Source organism: Hemiscyllium ocellatum, chromosome 19, assembly GCF_020745735.1.
Source record: "Hemiscyllium ocellatum isolate sHemOce1 chromosome 19, sHemOce1.pat.X.cur, whole genome shotgun sequence".
Taxonomy (NCBI): Eukaryota; Metazoa; Chordata; class Chondrichthyes; order Orectolobiformes; family Hemiscylliidae; genus Hemiscyllium; species Hemiscyllium ocellatum.
In genome coordinates, this window is record NC_083419.1 from 19,618,683 (window position 1) to 19,640,976 (window position 22,294).

Consider the following 22,294-nt stretch of genomic DNA (forward strand, 5'->3'; position numbering starts at 1 on the left):
CAACCTCTGTTTTTGTTTATGTTTAAAAATGACTCCATGGGACGGGCCTCATCAAGAAAGAATCAGAGCAGGAGAGCGCCCTCCGCCATATTGATATGGGAGTGGGCGCATGTATCTGCCATATTGACAAAGGTATGGGGTGGGGGTTGGAGGGTGTATCCGCCATGTTGATGAGGGCACAGTCTGACGGATGTGTCCGCCATGTTGATGAGGGAGCGGGGTGGCATCCATTTTGGTGAGGGAGTGAGAGTGGCGGTGTCTCGCTGGGAGCGTGGCTTCGCTTCGTGTTGTTTGAGAAAGCCGGTGTTCGGCGGCCGTTTGTGGCGGGTTTGGGGGTGGGGTGGGGTGAAGAAGCGGGCTAGTTCCCACGGAGACCAGCAGGGGGAGCGGTGGGCCGCCGGCCGAAGCTGGGGAATTGAGGGCGAGGAGGCGCTGCGGCCTAGTGGCTTCAGCCGCTCGTTGCTGCTGCCGCCGAGAATCCGCGGGCTCGGGTCTGGTTCCGGAAGCGGCGCCGCTTTAACAATATGTTCAAGAGAATGGCGGAGTTCGGTCCTGACTCGGGAGGAAGAGTGAAGGTAAAAGCCTTTTTTAACAGGGTGGCAAGCAGCAAATATACCCCCGCAAACAGCAAACTTCACAATGTTTATCTACTTCCACAATATGTTAACAGTAACCATAGAATTATTGTTAACAACTCAATGTGGCACAACTACAAACAGCCACAAAGTGACTCCTTTTGTTATAGCAGTCAGAGAACGTTTATGCACGTTTTCCTTTTGGGGTGAATCTCACACAGACCGTCAGACTAAATCATGTCCATCCTTTGGGAAACGCACCGTTAGTCTGAATAAAATTAACCAGGGGTTTCAGAGGATCCTCATGGTTATCAACTTTATCCTTTATTTTGGATCAGAAGTGCTGGAGGAGCACAGCAGTTCAGGCAGTATCCTTGGATACTGCTGTGTTCTTCCAGCACCACTAATCCAAAATCTGGTTTCCAACATCTGCAGTCATTGTTTTTACCTCGTTAACTTTATCCTTTAGTTTAACGTGCAGGGCAGTGGGAGAAGAGGTGAGCGTTAAGACGTACAAATGAGCTGGAAATTGTGTTTTTTTAATGAATCTCAAAAGGTTAGTGTGCAGATACAGCAAGTAATTAGAATACTAACACTTACAGCGAGGGGAATTTAGTCGATAAGTAATGAGGTTATGCTTCAGTTATAGAGCCCTGGCGAGATCATACCTGGAGCACTACAAGTGAACAGCACCTGGTCTTTTTTAAAGGAAGAGTGTAAAGGTGTTGGAAGCAGTTTGTATATGTACAAGGCTAATACCTGGAACAGGTGAGCTGATTTTGATGAACGGGTGGGCAGGCAAAGCTTGTACCTGGTGTATAGAAGAGTAGGAAGCAACTTTATTGAAACACAAGATTGTGAAGGTCTTGATAGTATAGACGTGGAGAAGATATTCCTTCTTATGGGAGTACCTAGACGTAGGGGGTTACTGTTTGAATATAGAGTTGCCCACTTACGATGGAAGAAAATATTTTTTCACAAAGGATTGAGAATCTTTAGAGTTCACTTCAAAAAGAGGCATGGAAGCAGAGTCCTTGAATATTTTCAAAGCAGAAGTAAATAGTTTCTTGATAAACATAGGGGATGAAAATGTATGGGGTTATTTGGCGTTTGGAGTAATCAGATCAGCTATGATCTTATTAAATGGCTTTTACAGTGTAGTGTAGTGTCATTACCTCTAGTCCAGTAAGTTAGGTTTCAAGACCCACCTGTTCCAGAAGTGTGCAATAACATTTGAATACGTTAATTAGAAAATGGGAGGGTAGGGCTGAGGAGGCTAATCCTAATTATATATATGTGTGATAATTTAAATATTTATTATTTCAAACTATCATATTGAAAAGGAAAATTTGTTCCAGTTAAGAGTACAGGGTGACACCCGTATCCGCAGAATCGTTTTCCGTGTTTATAGTTACCCACGGATTACTGCACCAGAATATATTATAGGCAACCAGGGACCAGCAGGTTGCCAGGAAGGTACACTTCTCATTGAAATGAATGGGTTCGCTCCATTCATTGTCAAATTTGGCCTCATTGGAACACGTGCGATGGAGACAGAGGAGCTGGGAGAATAGATTGGAGTCTTTACAAGAAGTAGAGTGTGAGGATGTACAGTCCAGGAAGCTATAGGAGTTGGTTGGTTTATAGTGGATATTAGTGGCTAGTCTAAGTCCACTGTTTTGGGCTTCCGTGGTAGGGCCTGCAACATATCCCCCATGGGTATGAGGGGAACTACTGTACTTGTCATATCGTATCAGTGAATTAAGCCAAATTAAGATCTATCGGAATTGATGCAAATTGATCATAATTAAGCAATGCAATGTTAATCAACCTCTGGATCAGAGGTCAGAGTTCAAGCTTCACCTGCTCCAGAGGTGTCATAGCCTGTCTGAGAAAGCTGATTGTTTTTGTAAAAATGATGGGCACCGCTTGCAATTGTCTGCAAGTTTTGATGATTTAGATTGTGAAGAAACCAAACAGGTCTGGGAGATTTTAGGTATTATGTAATGAGACACGTTTGCCTTTTTGGTTGGATGGGGTGGTGGGGGGGGCGAAGGGGTCACTCCATTTATTGCACATCCCTAATGTTTCCAGTCTTGAACCACTGCAATCCATGGAGGTGCTGTCAAAGGAGCTTTAGTGAATTACATGTTTGAGATGTTAGGTGGGTTGCTAATCTAGTAGACTTTTGTTCTGAATAATGTCAAGTGTTTTGCATTTCGTTGGAGCTGCACTCATCCAGTATTTTATCAACGTGGGAGTCAGGAGGTCAGTTAATTTCCACAGAATTTTCACCCTCTGAGCTGCTCATCTAGTGATAGTATTTGTATGTTGCTCCTAATAATTTTCTGGACCCTAGATTGTTGATACTGGAGAATTCAGTGAAAGTAATTGTAGAATCTCTACAGTCTGGAAAGAAGCCACTCGACCCATTGTGTTTGCACCGACCTTCTGAAGAGCATCTCACCCAGACCCTCACCCTGTCTCTGTAACCTTTCAAGTACCATGGCTAATCCACTTCACCTGCACATTCCTGGACTCTATGGGCAATTTAAGGCGGCTAACATGCAAATCTTTGGACTGCAGGTGGAAACTGGAGCTGAAAACTGGTGGAAAACTTTGCGGACATGGGGAAAATGTGCAAACTCTGCACAGTCACCCAGGGCTCAAATTGTACCCAGGTCGCAGTTGCTGAGAGGCAGTTAGCAGCTAACTGCCGAGCCCCTATGCCAGTAAACAAGAAGTGATAGTTATGTTCTCTCTGTCTTTGGAGATTGTCATTGCCTGGCACTAAAGTGGTAAATAATAGTTATACCACCCATCAGCCAATGCCTGTGTGTGTTCAGGTCTTGCTGTTTGCCAACATTCATCTGAGGTCCACCAAATTTGAAAAAATCTGACTTTGTTAGAGTGAAGAATATTGAAATAGCTGCAGTTTTGTGGTTTAGTCTATTGTTCAATCTAAGTCCACTTTAATGTCCTGCAGTTAAAATAGCTGTATGATGTGGGAGCTGGCTGATCCCACTGTGAATGGCAGTGACCACATCTGCAGCAAGTGTTGGTTGCTGGAAGAACTCTAGATCAGAGTTGATGATCTGGAATCTGAGCTTCAAACACTGCAGCACATCCGGGAGGGGGAGAGTTACCTGGACACTTTGTTTCAGGAGGCAGTCACACCTGGGAGATTAAGTAATTCACATTCAGCTAGTGATCAGGGACATCAGATTGTGACTGTGAGTGAGGCAGGTAGGGGGAATCTGAGTTCAGGAGTGGAGGAGCCTCAGCCCTTGACCTTGTCCAACAGTAGACATTGGGCCACTTCAAACTGATTCTGGAAGCCTAGTGATGGGAGATAAGGAAATAGCAGGAGAATTTAACAAGTACTTTGCGTCAGTCTTCACAGTGGAAGGCATGAGTAATATCCCAACAATTAAAGGGAGTCAGGGGGCTGAATTGAGTATGGTTACCATTACAAAAGAGAAAGTGCTAGAAAAGCTATAAGGTCTTAAAATTGATAAATCTCCTGTCCCCGATGGGATACACCCTAGAGTTCTGAGAGAGGTGGCTGAGAAAATAGCAGAGGCATTGGTTGAGATCTTTCAAAATCGACTGGAGTCAGGGAAAGTCCCGGATGATTGGAAGATCGCTGTTGTAACCCCCTTGTTCAAGAAAGGATCAAGACAAAAGATGGAAAATTATAGGCCAATTAGCCTAACCTCAGTTGTTGGTAAAATTCTAGAATCCATCATTAAGTATGAGGTTTCTAAATTCTTGGAAGAGCAGAGTCAGATTAGAACAAGTCAACATGGATTTAGTAAGGGAAGGTTGTGTCTGACAAACCTGTTGGAATTCTTTGAAGAGGTGACAAGTAGGTTAGACCAGGGAAACCCAGTGGTCTATCTAGACTTCCAAAAGGTCTTTGAAAAGGTGCCACACGGGAGGCTGCTGAGCAAGGTAAGGGCCCGTGGTGTTTGAGGTGAGCTACTGGTATGGATTGAGGATTGGCTGTCTGACAGAAGGCAGAGAGTTGGGATAAAAGGTTCTTTCTTGGAATGACAGCCAGTGACAAGCGGTGTCCCGCAGGGTTCAGTGTTGGGGCCGCAGTTGTTCACATTGTATATTAATGATTGAGATGAAGGGACTGGGGGCATTCTAGCGAAGTTTGCCGATGATACGAAGTTAGATGGACAGGCAGGTAGTACTGAGGAAGTGGGGAGGCTTGCAGAAGGATCTAGACAGTTTGGGAGAGTGGTCCATGAAATGGCTGATGGAATTTAACATGAGCAAATGCGAGGTCTTGCACTTTGGAAAAAAGAATAAAAGCATAGACTACTTTCTAAACGGTGAGAAAATTCATAAAGCCAAAGTACAAAGGGATCTGGGAGTGCTAGTCGAGGATTCTCAATAGGTAAACATGCAGGTTGAGTCCGTGATTAAGAGATAAATGACAACATTGCATTCGCTTTCAAGTGGGCTGGAATATAAAAGCACCATTGTGCTACTGAGACTTTATAAAGCTCTGATTAGGCCCCATTTGGAGTACTGTGTCCAGTTTTGGTCCCCACACCTCAGAAAGGACATACTGGCACTGGAACGTGCCCAGCGGAGGTTCACACGGATGATCCCTGGGATGGTTGGTCTAACATACGAGGAACTGCTGAGTATCCTGGGATTGTATTCATTGGAGTTTAGAAGATTATGGGGAGACTTAATAGAAACTTACAAGATAACACATGGCTTGGAAAGGATGGATGCTAGGAAATTGTTTCTGTTAGGCGAGGAGACTAGGACCTGTGGATGCAGCCTTAAAATTAGAGGGGGTCAATTCAGAACAGAAATGCAGAGACATTTCTTCAGCCAGAGAGTGGTGGGCCTGTGGAATTCATTGCTGCAGAGTGCAGTGGAGGCCGGGACATTAAATGTCTTCAAGGCAGAGATTGATAGATTCTTGATGTCACGAGGAATTAAGGGCTACGGGGAGAATGCTGGTAAGTGGAGTTGAAATGCCCATCAGCCATGATTGAATGGCAGAGTGGACTCGATGGGTCGAATGGCCTTACTTCCACTCCTATGTCTTATGGTCTTAATTAGCTCCAACAACAACCACCACCATCGCCAGCAATCTCATTGAAAATGATCCACTTATGGAAAAGTGGTCATAAGATGATTGAATTTCACATTGAGTTTGAGTGTGATGTACTGAAGTCTAAAACTAAAATGCTTAACTTCAAGCTGTTTTGTAATTCTGAGGGATAAATTGGCTAAAGCAGCTTGGAAATGTGGGATTCTTGTGGTGCAGTTGTAGTGCCCCTGCCTCTGGGCCAGGGCATCCAAGTTCACATCCCACCTGCCACAGAACTGTGTTGTGATGTGTCTGAATTATTTTGATTTTTATAAGGGTGAGATGGGGATAATTTTTAATTTAAAAAAGAAGAATAAAGCTAGGATTGGGTGAGCTGTGGTACCAACAAAGGAGGATGATGAAAATAATAATAAAAAAAGGAAAAGAATGGTGAAAATAATCCTGTGATTCCCCAGATGGCCCAGACAGGAGAAATAATCATAGAATCATAGAGATGTACAGCACAGAAACAGACCCTTCGGTCCAACCCGTCCATGCTGATCAGATATCCCAACACAATCTAGTCCCACCTGCCAGCACCCGGCTCATATCCCTCCAAACCCTTCCTATTCATATACCCATCCAAATGCCTTTTAAATGTTGCAATTGTACCAGCCTCCATCACTTCCTCTGGCAGCTCATTCCATACACGTACCACTCTCTGTGTGGAAAAAGTTGCCCCTTTGGTCTCTTTTGTATCATGGCATAGAGTATTGCAGAAGTTATGGGGATGAAGACCAACAAATCACCCGGACTTGATGGTCTGCAGCATCCTACAATTCTTCTAAAATAGATAGCTGCAAGAAACGGATAGGAACAAATTATTACAGATGCTGGAATCTGTACTGAAAACAATAAATGTTGTAGATCGCAGTGAGTGAGGCAACATCCATGTGGGGGGGGGAGAGAGAGAGAGAGAGCAAGCTAATCTTTTGAGTCTTGATGACTCTTTAGAGCTGACATGAATTGAATAGGAGGCAGCAGTTATGCTATAGTTTTGGGGGGGTGGGGGGCGTGGAGTGTAGAGTGCTGGGAGAGAAAGGATGTTGATAGTTCACAATTAAGTGAGAATGGCAGAATAATGGTGTCCTTTCAATCTTATGTATTGTATTTATTGTGTCTGTCTACACCAGAGAAATCAAATCCAGACTGGGTGAATGCTTTGCAGAACACCTCCGATCTGTGCACAAGCAGGACCCCGCCCTTCCCATAGCCAGTCATTTTAATACAGCATCTTGCTCGCATGCCCACTGTCCTTGGCATGCTGCAGTGTTCCAATGAATCACAACACACTGGAGGAACAGCATCTCACCTTCAGACTAGACATGTTACAACCTTTTGAACTTAATATCAAGTTGTAGATACCAATAAAGGAGGATGATAAATCATAAAAGGAGAGTTGAACCTTCATTGTGAACCAACTCCCATTCTTTCCCTTTTAGCTTTATTTATTAAATTCTCTGTCACCATGTCTTCTCTCCCCTCCCTTCACCCCAGTAGGACTGTCTGTTCTTTGAGGTCTAGCAGTTAGAAACACCATTGTTCTGCTAGTCTCACATTCTGATCGCTTCATCTGAACTATCAATATCCTTTCTACCCCCGCACTCCAAACACCCCTAACTATTGTGTAAATGCTGCCCCCTCCACACTTCACCCCATCTCTGAAGAAGGAGGAGATAAGGTTAGTAAGTTTGCAGATGACACTAAAATTGGAGGTGTAGTGGACAGACAATACAGTTAGCCCAGAGTACAATAGGACCTTGATCAGATGAACCCATGGGCCAAGCACTGGCTGGTAGCGTTTAATTTAGATCACTGTGAGGTGCTGCATTTTGAAAAGGGAAATCGGGGCAAGACTAATGGTAAAGTCCTGGGGAATGTTGTTGAATAAAGAGATCTTGGAGTGCAGGTTCATAGTTCCTTGAAAGTGGAATCCCAGGTAGATAGGATAGTAAAGAAGGCATTTGGTATGCTTGTCTTTATTTGTCACGCTTGTCTTTATTTGTCCCTTTATTTGAGTATTGGAGTTGGAAGTCATATTGCAGTTGTACAGGACAATGGTTAAGCCGTGTTTGGAATACTGCATGCACTTCTGGTTTCCCTGCTATTGGAAGGATTTTATGAAATTTGAAAGGGTTCAAAAAAGATTTCCAAGGATGTTGCCAGGATTGGAGGGCTTGAGTTAAAGGGGGAGGCTGACTTGGCTGGGACTATTTTCCATTGAGGGTCAGAAGCTAAGGGATGACCTTGAGAGGTTTATAAAATCATGAGGGGCACGGATGGAGTGAATAGCCAAGATCTTTTCCCCTGGAGTGGGGGAATCCAAAACTAGAGGGCACAGGTTTAAGTTGAGAGGGGTTTAAATGGGACCAAAGGGGCAACCTTTTACGCAGAGCATTGAGCATGTATGGAATGGGCTGCTAGAGGAAGTGGTGGAAGCTGGTATAGTTACGACATGTAAACGGGTTTACGAATAGAAAGAATTTAAGAGATATGGGCAGTGCTGGAAAATGGAACTAGATTAATGTAGGATACCTGCTCGGCATGGATGAGTTAGATCAAAGGGTCTGTTTCTATGCTGTATGGCTCTATGACTCTGTGACTCTAAGAGTCATTTAGCCTTGAAACATTAGTTTGCTGTCTGTCTCCTTGAATGCTGCCTGATCTGCAGTGATGTCCAGCATTTGTTGTTTTTAGAGATGAGATATAGTACATAGCTGTGATCTTCAAATATTTCTTACCTTCCATGGAACTATCCCAGTGGATTTGAAGATAGTAAATGTGGCACTATTCTATAATATAGAGAGAAAATGGACCAGTTTGCCTGATTTGTGTTAACAGGAAATGCAGGAATGTATTCTTGAAAAAGTGATAACACAGCACTTATACCATTGCATTGAGGTGTTGCTGTTTGTGTGTGTGTTTAGATGGGGTTTAGGTTTTTTTTGTTCCTAGTAGTGATTTTGGTAAACAGTGAACATTATGGTCTGAGCTGACAACTGTTTACAAGTCAGTTTTCTAGCGTTGTTTTATTTCATGTTGTGGTCTGTCTGCGAACCATTTAGCAGATCTTGTTAATATATACTCATCTATGATTAGACATTTTGCAGTTTTAGAAATGGGAGGACATACTTGATTACTGGTCTGTTTTACAGACCATATTGCATGCCTTTCTAAAATCCAGGTAGATGAAACAGAGATGACTTGAGATAAATTTATTAGATACACAACCCAGGGAAGTTAATGATGAAATGTTTACAGAGTTGAAATTTCTGACATATGGAGAGACAAACGAGGGCCATTCTTGTTGAGAAAAACATTCATTCCAATGGAAGCACTTTGTGTGTTATCCAGGTTTTCAAAACCAACAAGAAATTTTAATCAGTTTTAGCTGTTTAAGTGGACAAGACTTTTAAAGTTCATAAGGGAAAAGTAGGTGTCTATGTTGGAGAGACAATTCTAGAGAATCCTGCGGTGAATGTATCGAAAGTTGCTGAGAGGATAGGTTTGCTCGCTCATCAGTTAACTAAAAAATCAAAGAGTTAAATGGGGGTACTTCACTTGCTGGGAAGTGCTCTTTTTGTTGTACATATTAAGATCTTTCCAAATTGTTCCATAAACAGCTTTCCTTGTTTTGTGTAATAATCTTCTGTTCTTTTGTTAAAAGAATGTTTGGAGCCTCTCATCAGTATATTCACTGACTGACCAACATGGTAAGCAAACTGAGAAGTATAAACTTCTGATCCATCAAGCTAGGTCTCAGTCTGAGATCTAACTTAGAGTCATAGAGATGTACAGCATGGAAACAGATCCTTTGGTCCAACCCGTCCATGCCGACCAGATATCCCAACCCAAGCTAGTCCCACCTGCCAGCACCCAGCCCATATCCTTCCAAACCTTTCCTATTCATATACCCATCCAAATGCCTCTTAAATGTTGCAATTGTACCAGCCTCCACCACATCCTCTGGCAGCTCATTCCATACACGTACCACCCTTTGCATGAAAAAGTTGCCCCTTGGGTCTCTTTTATATCTTTCCCATCTCACCCTAAACCTATGCCCTCTAGTTCTGGACTCCCCGACCCCAGGGAAAAGACTTTGTCTATTTATCCAATCCATGCCCCTTGTAATTTTGTAAACCTCAAAAGGTCACCCCTCAGCCTCCGCGCTCCAGGGAAAACAGCCCCAGCCTGTTTAGCCTCTCCCTGTACCTCAGAAGCTCCAACCCTGGCAACATCCTTGTAAATCTTTTCTGAACCCTTTCAAGTTTCACAACATCTTTCCGATAGGAAGGAGACCAGAATTGCATGCAATATTCCAACAGTGGCCTAACCAATGTCCTGTACAGCTGCAACATGACCTCCCAACTCCTGTACCCAATATCTGACCAATAAAGGAAAGCATACCAAACGCCGCCTTCACTATCCGATTTACCTGCGACGTCACTCCAAGGTCTCTTTGTTCTGCAATACTTCCTAGGACCTTACCATTAAGTGTATAAGTCCTGCTAAGATTTGCTTTCCCAAAATGCAGCACCTTGCATTCTCCAGTACTATCATTGAGTGACATCATTACTAGGTCATAACGTCTGGTGATTTATGTAAGAACCTTCTAAAATAGAAATTGGAATAGGCCACTTATCCATTTGAGCCTAAGCCAAGCCATCCAACAAAATCATGGTTGATGAGTTACCTCAATGCCACCCTCCTGCACATATTCTCAGTTTTCTTAGCTACCAAAACTATGTCCACATATCTGATCGACAGGGCAGTATTTAATTCTTCAAATTCAAGTGAGTGTGAATTGTTGAAGCTTAGCTTCTATTGTTTTCCACCATTTGATTTTGATCACTCCCTGCTGGACCTTATTCTGAAGTAAGTTTTAGAATGCTTACCATTGGAGGACTTTAGTTTCTGTGTGACAGAAGGCCTGGGTTCAAGTCCCATCTGCTCCAGACATGTGTAATAACATGTCCAAACAACTTGATTCAAAAATAATTCCTAAGAGGAAAGACTGCTTTAGTGACTGAGGGGTAACGACTGTTAATTTGTTCCTTTTGCTTCCTTTTGCTTTGCTCTTTGGAATTTGGTTTTGAAATATATTGTTTCTAGTTTATTTTCGTAACTCGTTTTTAAAAGCTGACTGTTCTTTAACATTCGGGAAACATCAAGGAACTAAGATGTATTTTCTTAATATTTTCATGTACAGGGTGTCACGATAGTTAAACCAGTAGTCTTTGGAAATGTTGCTCGTTATTTTGGAAAGAAACGAGAGGAAGATGGACACACTCATCAGTGGACCGTATATGTAAAACCTTACAGGAACGAAGTGAGTTCTGCTATTTAGTCCTTGGTATACGATAACTGAGTATTGAACATGTTATAAATACGATAACTGAGTATTGAACATGTTATAAATCAATGTAAAGCTAATTTATAAATTTTTTTTAGATTGTTGGGAGGACATACATAGAATATATCATTACTTTTAGACACTCTGATATTAATAAATAAGTTTTTTTTTAACTTTTTGATTTAATTTTGGTTTTGTGCTACTTTATATTTGAATAAAGTCTGGCATCACCCTCACCTGGAAAATGAAAAAAATGAATGCTGTTTTCTTGAATATCAAAGTGTAAACTTTGACCAGCATCCTTGGACTTTAAAGTCCATCCTTGCACTGTGCATGTTCCTTTGTGACTATTGAAATATCACGTGGGTTCACTTCATCTTCATTTCATTAGGGATGAGCAATGAAGTTACTTATGTACACATAGTATATTTTAGTTCCTACTCAATTTCTACTGCCACAACAAAATAACAGCATGAAAACAACATGAGCATCAGTAAGTGACTAGATTGTCAAAAATGGGTATCTTCGTTTAAGAAAAGTGATCAGGACTGGGATTGTCCAAGCTCTCTCTAATTAAGACTGTAAGTCGTTAAATTATATGATCAAGAAAGTTATTGGTTTGATGCCTAGTACTGTAAAGGTGTTAAGCTTTAGTTGGTGGTCGCATTCTCAAAGCTGAGTAGTTAGGTTTTGGGTTCGAGCCCCACTCTATAATCAAGTGTCTGTAATGTCCATCTCCATGCTACATTAATATTTTTCTTGTAAACAGTGAGACCAGCATGAACATGACTAAACATCTATTATTGTTACAGGACATGTCTGCATATGTAAAGAAAATTCAGTTCAAACTGCATGAAAGCTATGGAAACCCGCTAAGAGGCAAGTTTTTATTTTAAAATACCTTTTGGCAAATTATATTTCAGTAAGTTCTTTTAAAAAAGTTGTAAAAACAAGTTGCTGTAAACATATAGATTTGTTCGTATGTGAATAGACAGGTTGTATATCTATTGTAAATTCTCTGCCAGAATTGCACATTGGAAGATAATTGGGCAATTCTGCAGTTGTGTGTGCAACTGTTAATTAATTAGCAGAAATTATCAGGATCTACCATGAACACAAACTGAGGAAAAACATACAATATCCATTGGTAACCCTGATTGTGCATATATGATGCCAATACAGTGGTTTAAAAAGTTTCAGATAAAGCATTCAATAAAGTCAAAGAGATCCTGTATTAAGTTTCAGTTCATGCTCCTGCATTCTTTCTAATAACAATATGTTTAAAAAAAGCAAATTTGATATACAGCAACACTCGGCTGTCTTATGAACATGAATAATTTCCTTCTTGGAAATTCTTGGTCTCTGCCTTATGATTTGAATATGACAAGGTCGAGTTGGTGGTTCGAATACTAGGCTAAGTGCCCAGGGGTCATGACTGCTAATTGCACCATGGATCGGAAATTATATTCAGCAAATCAGATTGTTTGTCGGCCAGCACGAGGTACTGGAATGATAAATACTCAACTTGTTCATCAAAGCCCTTCAAGGAACAAAGACTAGTACAGCACAAGAACTAGCCCTTCAAACCCACCAAACCTGCACCAACACGTGATGCCTTTCTAAATTAAAAACCCCTTACCTCCACACAGTCCATATCCCTCTCTTTCCTGCCTATTCATGTAACTGTCAAGATGCCTGTTAACTGTTGTTATTGTATCTGCTTCTACCACATCCTCTGACAGTGCATTCCAAGCATTTAGTACCCATTTTGTAAAAATCTTGTGTTTCACAAGTCTTTTAAACTAACCCCCCCCCCCCCACTTACTTTAAACTTATGTCCCCTAGTACTTGACTTTTCTACTTAGGGGAAAAAGACCCTGACTATCTATTCTATCTATGCCTCTCATAATTTTATAAACTGTGTCAAATCCTCCCTTAACCTCTTGTGTTCAAGTGAAAACAAATCAACTTTGTCCAATCTCTTCTTTTGACTAATACCCTTCAAACCAGGTAATATTATGGTAAACCATTCTTGTACCCTTTCAAAACCATCTCATCCTTCTGAAAGTGTGGTGGTCAGAACTGTACACAATATTCCAAATGTAGCCTGACTGACTAAAGTTCTGTACAGCTGCATTATGACTTGTCAGTTTTTACGCTCTATGCCCAGACTGATGAAGGCAAGCATGCCATATGCTGTCTTGACCACCTTATCCACTTGTGTTGTCACTTTCACAGAATTGTGGATCTGCACATTGTTAGGTTCTTTTTGTCTGAGGTTCTTTCACACTTGATGCAAGTGTAACACACCAACTTCTGTGAACAATCAAAATTTTATTAAGCACAATACAACACAAACTTTCTGGAGGAACTTTAACACACACCTCACAGGGCTTGTGGAGTCGTTTCAAAGCTCTCCCCGAACAAACAAGACAGCCCCTCCTTTATACAAAATCTTTACATCATAGTTAGTAATACCCACAAGATAACACTGAGCCACTCCTTCACAGTCACATGCCACTAAGACACAATGCAGTGACACCTCCCTTCCAGAAACAATGTAATGCAAATCGTCCCTTCATGGCCAGATCTGGTGTGAATTGTATATTTTTTTTAACCTACAGGGAGTTAAAATTCCAAACTATAATGTTCTTATTGATTTCTGAATAGGGAATGAAAATTTAAATAATAGGAGATAACAATGTAAATGGCTTTTGAATAACTAGGGAATGGCTTTGAATGCCAAGAGATGGAAACATCCTTACAACCTAACCACAAGTCAGAGGCATCCCACCCTAGCCTCGGGTCATCCAATTTTTGCAGGTCAGCAGAGCAAGTTAACTCTTTAATATCACACACATCTAGACCCTTCTGTTTAAAGGATCGGGTCAACATGTGACTTCAGTCCCTCACAGTGAGACTGATTTTTTTGTAGCCTCAAGCAACTAGAAATGAACATTAAATATTGCCTTGTCAGTATCATCTGTGTGTCTGGAATAAGTATTTTTGTAACTGACAAAATTTCAATTGTAGAATTGTAGAAAGAAAAATATTTTCTTCCATCTTTATTATTTTACTCTGTATTGAATATTTCAATCCAACTGATTTCTGAAAAACTGTGTTTATAGTTTGATTTACCTTTCTCTATCCTCTCTCCAGTTGTTACCAAGCCACCATATGAAATCACAGAAACTGGATGGGGTGAATTTGAAATTATCATAAAAATTTTCTTTATTGATCCAAATGAAAGGCCGGTAAGAAACTAGCAAATGTCTAATTTCAAATTTAGGAAGAAGCATCTTAGTCATTTGGTAGCGTACTTGAGTATTGCTGGTTAAAAGACCCTTTGGCTGAGACTTTTTACCTTGTACTTAACAGGACAATTTGCAATAATATTTTCAAAGGAAAAAATAACATTTATTGTCCATGAGAGAAGAGTGCTGCTTGATTGACAAGTGGATTCTGATTGGTAGAGGCATTGCCATGGAGGTTATACCAGTTAGTACTGTTTGAAAATTAACTGTCAAACTTTACTTAAATCTTAAACTAGTAGCTTGGCTCTGAGTGGTCAGGGCATTGCCCTAAGGTAGGGTTGTCACCCGTTTTGTTGAGTTAAAACAAATGATGTGCATGCACGTGTTATTTCTGTCTACAAAGAACAAGGCCCTGCCTCCTCCTATGTCGAGCTTCCAGTACATGCGAGTGTCAGACTGTTGAGCCCAACTGACAATTTTTAACTTGGTTTTCAGTGTAATTTTTCACATTCTGTAAATTCGATTGTTCTGTATAATCATAATTCTTATTGCAAACAATTTACTATGATTCTTTCTGTTAAATAGGTGACCCTTTATCACTTGCTGAAGCTGTTTCAGTCTGATAGCAATGTAATGTTGGGCAAAAAGACAGTTGTCTCTGAATTTTATGATGAAATGGTAAGCACAAAAGAAAACTCTGGCAGGTTTCTGAATATAAGGTTTCTTTACTAAATACAACTCCATTTAATCTGAAGGAATATGCCACAGTTTTGTGATGGTGAGTGTTCTCTGTAAGTATTGCACATTCTTTCCGTTCCATAACCTACCTACCTTCAGAATACAAACATTGAATGATTATGAGAGCTCCAGTTTGAAAATACTACAAAACATTGCAGAAATTGAAAGCTCACAATGTTGGGGTGACACACTGGCTGGATCACATGAAGCAGGGAGTAGAATCTATGCGTCTTTTTCAGGCTAGCAGGATGTTGAGTGGTGTGCCACAGGGGTTGGTCAATTCTTTACAATTTATCTAAATGATTTGGATGAAAGGACCAAAGATATGGTAACTAAATTTGCTCATAAGAACCAGGAGCAGGAGTAGGCAGTTCAACTCTTTGAGCCTGCTGTGCCATTTGATATGATCGTGGTTATTCTCAGTTTGGCCTCAGTTCCACTTTCCTGTTTGCTCTCTATAATCCTTAACCTGTTACTAACTAAAAATCTGTTTATCTCCTCAAATTTACTTTTAGGTCCTCAGCATCCATTGTACTCTGTGGTAGTGAACTTCAGATTCATGACCTTTTGAGAGAAATAATTTTCTCCTCGTCACCTTCTACTCCTATGACCTCTTATTCTAGATTGCCCTACATGAAGAACATCTTATCCACATCTACCTTGTCAGTCCCCATTAGCATCTTTATATATGTCAGTTAGACTGCCTTCATTCTTTGAAACTCCAGTGAATAAAGGACTAAGCTGCTCAATCTCTCTTCATAAGACAAACCCCTTATCTCTGGAATATATCTTGTGAATTTTGTTTGAATTGCCTCCAATGCAATTACGTCCCTCACAAGTAAGGGGACCAAATTCGAATGCAATTGCTGTAACAATAGATAGGAAAGAGAACATAAAGAGCCTACAGAGGGATATAGATAGATTGTGAGTGGGCAAAGATATGTCAAATGGACTACAATGTGGGAAATTGTACATTTTGGCATAAAGGATAAAAAAGGAGTATATTATCTAAATGGTGAGCAGTTGTAGAGCTCTGAGATACAAAGAGATTTGGGTGTCCTTGTGCATCAATCGCAGAAGGTTGATTTGTACAGCAAGTAATCAGGAAAGCTAATAGAAGATTATGTTTTATTGCCAGGGGAACTGATTGCAAGAGTAGGGAGATTATGCTTCAGTGATACAGGCGTTTGTGAGACTGCATCTGGAGTAAGGCAGACAGCACCAGTCATTGTACTTACTGAAGGATGCTAATGCATTAGAGACCATTCAAAGAAGGTTCACCAGATTCATACCTGGAAAGGGTGGATTGCCTTATGAGCAAAATCTAGACAGGCCAGGCATGTGTCCTCTGGATTTTGAAGAGTCAGGTGATTTAATTACCAAGTATAAAATCTTGAGGGGACTTGACCAAGTGGATGTGGAAAGGATGTTTCTTCTTGAAATAACCTAGATCTAAGGTTCATGGTTTAAAAATAAGATGTTGCCTGTTTAAGACCGAGATTAAGAATACTTTTTCTCAAAGGGTCAGAGTTTTTGGAATTCCCTTCCTCAAAAGGCAGTGGACACAAATCTTTGCATTTTTTTATGGCAGAGACAGATACATTTTTTATTCCCAAGGGAATAAAAGATTTGTCAGGGGTATGCAGGAATGTAGAATTGAGGTCAAGATCGGTTTTATCATTTTGCTCTGTATGTTGAATGTTTCAATCCAGTAGATTTCAGGTTTAGGCTGAGTGACCTCATGCATTCTTCCAAAATAATGTAACTCCGAAGAACAGAACAGAATCTTTTGCAAAATAAATCTTTTTAGGTGACCACAAAGATAGACAAATGTGGACATTTTTTAAACATGCAGAGATAGCTAAATAATCTGATTTGCTGTTTGCCTATTTTTGTATCTAGATTTTCCAAGATCCTACTGCAATGATGCAACAGCTGTTGACAACATCTCGACAATTGACACTTGGAGCCTACAAGCATGAAACAGAGTGTAAGATCTTATCTTTATAGTTAAGTCACATGGAAAGTGCATTTATGTCATTCTAAAAAGTGATTATGATCATTTGTTTCCTTGAGTAACAATTGACAGTAAAAGAAAAAGAATTCATGTAGTGCCTTTCAAAACTTCTGTATTTACTGAAGTGTTTCAGGAAGTTTTTTTTCAAAATGCTACTTGTGTAATGTACTTCCTGAATATCACATGTTTAAAAGATGTTTATAGATAGAACTGTCTGTATCAAATGTTTGGAAATGATTGGTATTGTGCAGTAATTGTATTTTGGATATACGCCATCAAACTACTGCAAATGAGGAAAACAAATAATGCAACAGTTTAATAGAAAGACTATAGCTCACTTGGGCGTTTTATGGGCAGCACCAATAGCATGGATGTGGGTTTGCTCGCTGAGCTGGAAGGTTCACTTTCAGATGTTTTGTCACCATACTAGGTAACATCATCAGTGAGCCTCCGGATGAAATGCTGGTGGCATGGTCCACTTTCTATTTATATGTTTAGGTTTCCTTGCGTTGGTGATGTCATTTCCTGTGGTGACGTCATTTTCTGATCTTTTTCTCGGAGGTGGTAAATGGGATCCAAGTCTATGTGTTTGTTGGTAGAGTTCGGTTGGAATGCCATGCTTTTAGGAAACTAGCCACCAGGATACATGAACATCAACTAGCCACAAAAAGACATGACCCACTCTCACTTGTATCCTTACGTACAGATGAGAAAGGAGACTACTTCGACTGGGACAACACGTGCATTCCAGGTCAAGCCAAACAGAGACACGCACAAGAATTCCTAGAAGCATGGCATTCCAACCAGAACCCTATCAACAAACACATTGACCTGGATCCCATTTACCACCACCCTAAGAAAAAGAACAGGAAATGACATCACCACAGAAAATAACATCACTAACCCAAGGAAACCTAAACACACACACAGAAAGCAGGCCATGCCACCACCGCTTCATCCAGAGGCACACTGATAATACCTAGTATGGTGATGAAACGTCTGGAAACAAATTTTCCAGTTCAGCAAGCAAATCTACATCCAGAACCTCAGCCTGAGCTACAAAACTTGCTAACTGATCGCATAAATTAGCATCAAAAGTAATCAGATTAATCAGATCTCCTTCCAGATTATAAACACATTATATGGGCTGATACTTCAATACAGTGCCGCTAGCACTAAGCTTTCAGAGGTACCAGTTTGTAGATGAGACATTGGATTGAAACCCTGACTGTTCAGGTGGATGTAAAAGTTCCTGATCCATTAATTGAAAGAGAGCTGCAAGTCTTCTAGATATGTTGACCAATGTTTAATTCAAATTACATGGAAAGATTTGCAGCACAGAAGGATGCCATTTGATTCCATGTCCCAGCCATTAATGATCATTTCTAGCCTGATTCCACTTTTCAGCTTTTGGTTTGTAATGCAAACTAACTGATTAACTAGTCATTTTAACACAATTGCTCTTTTTTATTGGACCTTGCTGCTTAAAAATGTTTGTTATTGTTCCCTATATAATCATGTCTTTTTCAAAAGTAACTTATTTCAAGATAAGAGAAGCACTTTGTAATGTGCTGGGGATGTGAAAGATATTCACCTTTGTCAGATGCAAATCCTGCAGAAGTAATGGTTCACATCAAGTAGTGGCCATTTTCCAAACACCCACTAATTTTGCCCTTTAAATGGGAATTTAGACAAGTTAACTGTATAAGTGGTGCCTTGGCCAAGGTCAACTCTGTACTCAACTGAAATCCACACAAGGGAATAGGAGTCAGCAGTGGATAGGACCCTGCAGGCTATTCTGCTCCCCAACTCTGGTGTTGAGACACGTACACATCTCCTACTTCCAAATGCACATGAGATTTAATCTAGGGCTATGAATGCAGGAATTACTCCATTACACATCATGTGGTAGATTTATTAATTGCAGCTAGGAATGCATTCGCGGTAATTGACATTGATTGTATTGTAGTTATTGTTATAGTTGCATAGAGTACGTTTTCTTCTCCTTTTCTTCCTTCCTGTCCCTCTTTAAGTAAGTTATGTTTATTTTCAATGCTCCCCACCATAATGATAGGATATGACATGATTGAGATGTTCGTTTTATTCAGCTAGCTAGGAAGGAGCACCTTCTTGCTGGTTCAGCTGAAGAGTACAGCTGTGTCTTAATATTGCCGCAAAAAGAAGTTAAATTTGAGAATCATTAAAAGGTGGTGTATGCATCAGTATGTTTTTGTAAATTCTAATAATCATCTGTTTTCAGCTATTAGCACTTCTTGATTCAGTTCTGGATTATATTTTAAAACTTCTCCTTAGGTAAATGAAATCCAACTCCAAAATTCATTTCTGATGTGTAATTCATGCAAAAATTCAATGTTTTTGATAAAGGATCTTCAGAATATAAAGGCAGCCAGGCAGCTTTGTGACTGTCAACAGTTCTATACAAAAATGAAATGTGGAAAGTAACCTAAATTTGATAATTTTACAGAATATATGTTTATAATAAATTTTACTGTTTGTTTTCTAGTTGCAGAGCTTGAGGTGAAAACCAGGGAAAAGCTGGAAGCTGCCAAGAAGAAGACCAGCTTTGAAATTGCAGAGTTTAAAGAAAGATTGAAAGCAAGTCGGGAAGCCATCAACTATTTAAAGAGTGAAATCAAAAAGATAGAAGATGATGATCAGGGAAAGGAAACTTAACTATCCACTAAATTAATTGGAAATCTTCTGAGAAAAGCTTGAAACATTTGCTGACAGCAGTTTGGTTCTGTATAAAGCAAAAGCTTGATGACTGGAAGTCACGTTATTCAATCGGTTTGTTTTAATTTGAACTGGGCTTGCTTACATCCAAGTTGAGAGTCCCATCTTGAACAAGCTTACTAGTGTTCCAGACTCTGTTGTCCAACAGTGAAGGGAAGGGAATGGATGTGGTTGTTTTTTTAATATGAACTTTCTGTGTAAGCATATTTATGCTTTATACTTCAGGTGTTTAATTTTTAAAGCACGTCTAAATAAATGACTTTTTTCTTTAATCCTGCAGTGCTGTAAGAATCCATTAAAATGGTATTAGGAAAGAATTGAAGCTTAATTATGCTTTATAACACTTTTAAACCTAATATTTTTGTGAGCTGTTTAGTTTTACGAATAAGATATTACAAAACTATGCAACAGTTCTGCTTTATTTTGAGTTGGTGAGAAATCTTCTGCTAGGTTCTTTCAGTAATTTAATGCTCACATTGTGTTTCTTCACAAATAAGGTTTTAAAAGGAAAATCCCCACCACCCCAACTCTCTAACACATTACTAAAGATTGTGCCCAGACCTTCAAGTAAGAGTGCTTAACAAGCAGTTGTTGAATATTAATTTGATTATTTAAGGAAATTTTAATTCTATTTTGAATCACGTGATGCTGCTGACTGTCACACAAGTGCCAGTTTGGTGTCTGAGAGAAAATTAGTTTTGTTGCTCTGGATTCAGCTTGCTGCAGATAAGTGGACCAAAGTAGGGATAGCTTACAGTATATCAGAATCCGATCACAACATGAAAAGAAGTGTTTGGCTGCAGGGTCGTACAAGATGATCTAGCACTAACAAGTCACATTTAGATGGTGATATGTTTAAAAGATTGATGTAGAGCTGAAATCATTAGCTAATCCTGCACTTATAAATCATTTGTGTGAGCTCACTGAGAATGCTGCAAGTTAAAAAGGATACTGCATGTGCAGGAAGAGTGCAGTGGAAAAATGTGACCAGAGAATGGGAAGTTATGAATAACAATTAGTTAATTAGCCTTTCTCACCCTGGGGAAAAAGGCGGTTGAGCTGTTATATGATTGCTGTCCTTTTAGGATTCTGAAGAAAATCAATAGTGTTGTTCATGAGAAATTATTTCACTTTGTCCAGAACAGTTAAAGCAAAGAACATGGCTTACGTTTGAATGGGGTGAATTCAAAATTAATGTCAAGTAAATACTGTGGAGAAGAGTACTTCAGAAGATGCATTTGAATGATGTAAAGATTTGGAAGGCGGTATGAAAGATTTAGAGCATGGCGTGGGACATAATGTGGGAAGTATAACAAGTTTGAGAAATGGGTACCATTTGGATCAGTAGTGACCAAAGCTTCCCAACTCTTGGTTTATCCCTGTGTCATGAACAGGTTTGCATTACACTGATTGACAGCAATGATTATTCAACAAACTTGATTAACATATTATGCAACTAAAAGCAGAATGGAAGGTGAATTAGATTGACCACGATTCTGTTTTTGTCCATAAATTCCTGGATTCCTGAGATTACCAGAGCCTTTTCTTGGAATTGCTGGTTTTCAAGCCAAACCTCTCTAGAAAATAAGAACAGATAATATATTATACATTGTTTCCAAATGCTAGCAGTGATAGCTTGGTTTATGGATCTCCTGTGCACATTGCGATTTAGGGCCAAGGGAATTACGTTAAAACAAGCTGATACATTCCCATTTTCTGTTTTGAAACAAACTAAATAACCAAACTGCAGTTGTACTTCTCATGAAAGCTGTTCTTTTCAATATATATTGCTATTCATAAACATGGACCTTAAACTCACGAGACCTAATGTTAAAATATTCCCTTTTCTTACTATCCAAACATGTTAATTATTTTAATTTAGTTATGGGACGCAGGCATCATTAGATCGCTATTACTCATTCCTATGCAACAAAGTGCCTTACGAGACCAGTTCACAGAGATATTAAGAGTCAAACACACTGCTGTGGGGCTGAAGGAGCATGTCAGCCAGACATACTAGCACTTGAGGGTGGGTAGAAAAATTCAAATAGGCTTTTATGACTATCTGGTAATTTCATGGTTACTGATGCTAACTTTTGTATCTCCAGACTTATTTCCACTCCCTAGTGCTATAAAAGATTTTATTTGAGACCTTTCATGACCTCAAGACATTCAGAAAGCAATTCATAGCCAATGAAGTACTTTTGAAATGTAGTTGCTGAATATTGTGTGGGAAACCCAACAACCAATTTGTAGTCAGAAATCCCTGACAATAATCAGCAGCTATATGATTATTATCAAATAATCTCTTTCCACTGCTGTTGATTGCTGATTTTTTTTATTGGCCAAAATGCAAAGGATAACTCAGAGAAATAGGGTGCTGGATCTCTTTCCATCTGCATTTAAAATCATCAGATTAATGTCTCATCCACAGTGCCTCTCTGCTGCCCTGGCTGTGGCAGCCCGAAATATTGTGCCTAA

The 22,294-nt window shown here is 39.9% G+C and overlaps 1 protein-coding gene across 1 annotated transcript; it reads left to right on the top strand.

Annotated features, from left to right (window-relative positions):
- The first annotated feature begins 346 nt into the window (after nt 1-346).
- On the top strand, nt 347-20,085 carry yeats4 (YEATS domain containing 4). Its single transcript, XM_060839279.1, has 7 exons — nt 347-575; nt 10,907-11,026; nt 11,863-11,929; nt 14,210-14,304; nt 14,890-14,982; nt 16,945-17,032; nt 19,584-20,085. The coding sequence occupies exons 1-7, from the start codon at nt 525-527 to the stop codon at nt 19,751-19,753; spliced, it is 684 nt and encodes a 227-aa protein (XP_060695262.1). The 5' UTR covers nt 347-524; the 3' UTR covers nt 19,754-20,085.
- The last annotated feature ends 2,209 nt before the right edge of the window (nt 20,086-22,294 follow it).

Coding starts and splice junctions, on each gene's coding strand:
- yeats4 (XM_060839279.1), top strand. CDS start 525: ATGTTCAAGAGAATGGCGGAGTTCGGTCCTGACTCGGGAGGAAGAGTG. Junction 11,027..11,862: donor TAAAACCTTACAGGAACGAA/GTGAGTTCTGCT, acceptor TTATTGTTACAG/GACATGTCTGCATATGTAAA. Junction 14,305..14,889: donor TTGATCCAAATGAAAGGCCG/GTAAGAAACTAG, acceptor TCTGTTAAATAG/GTGACCCTTTATCACTTGCT.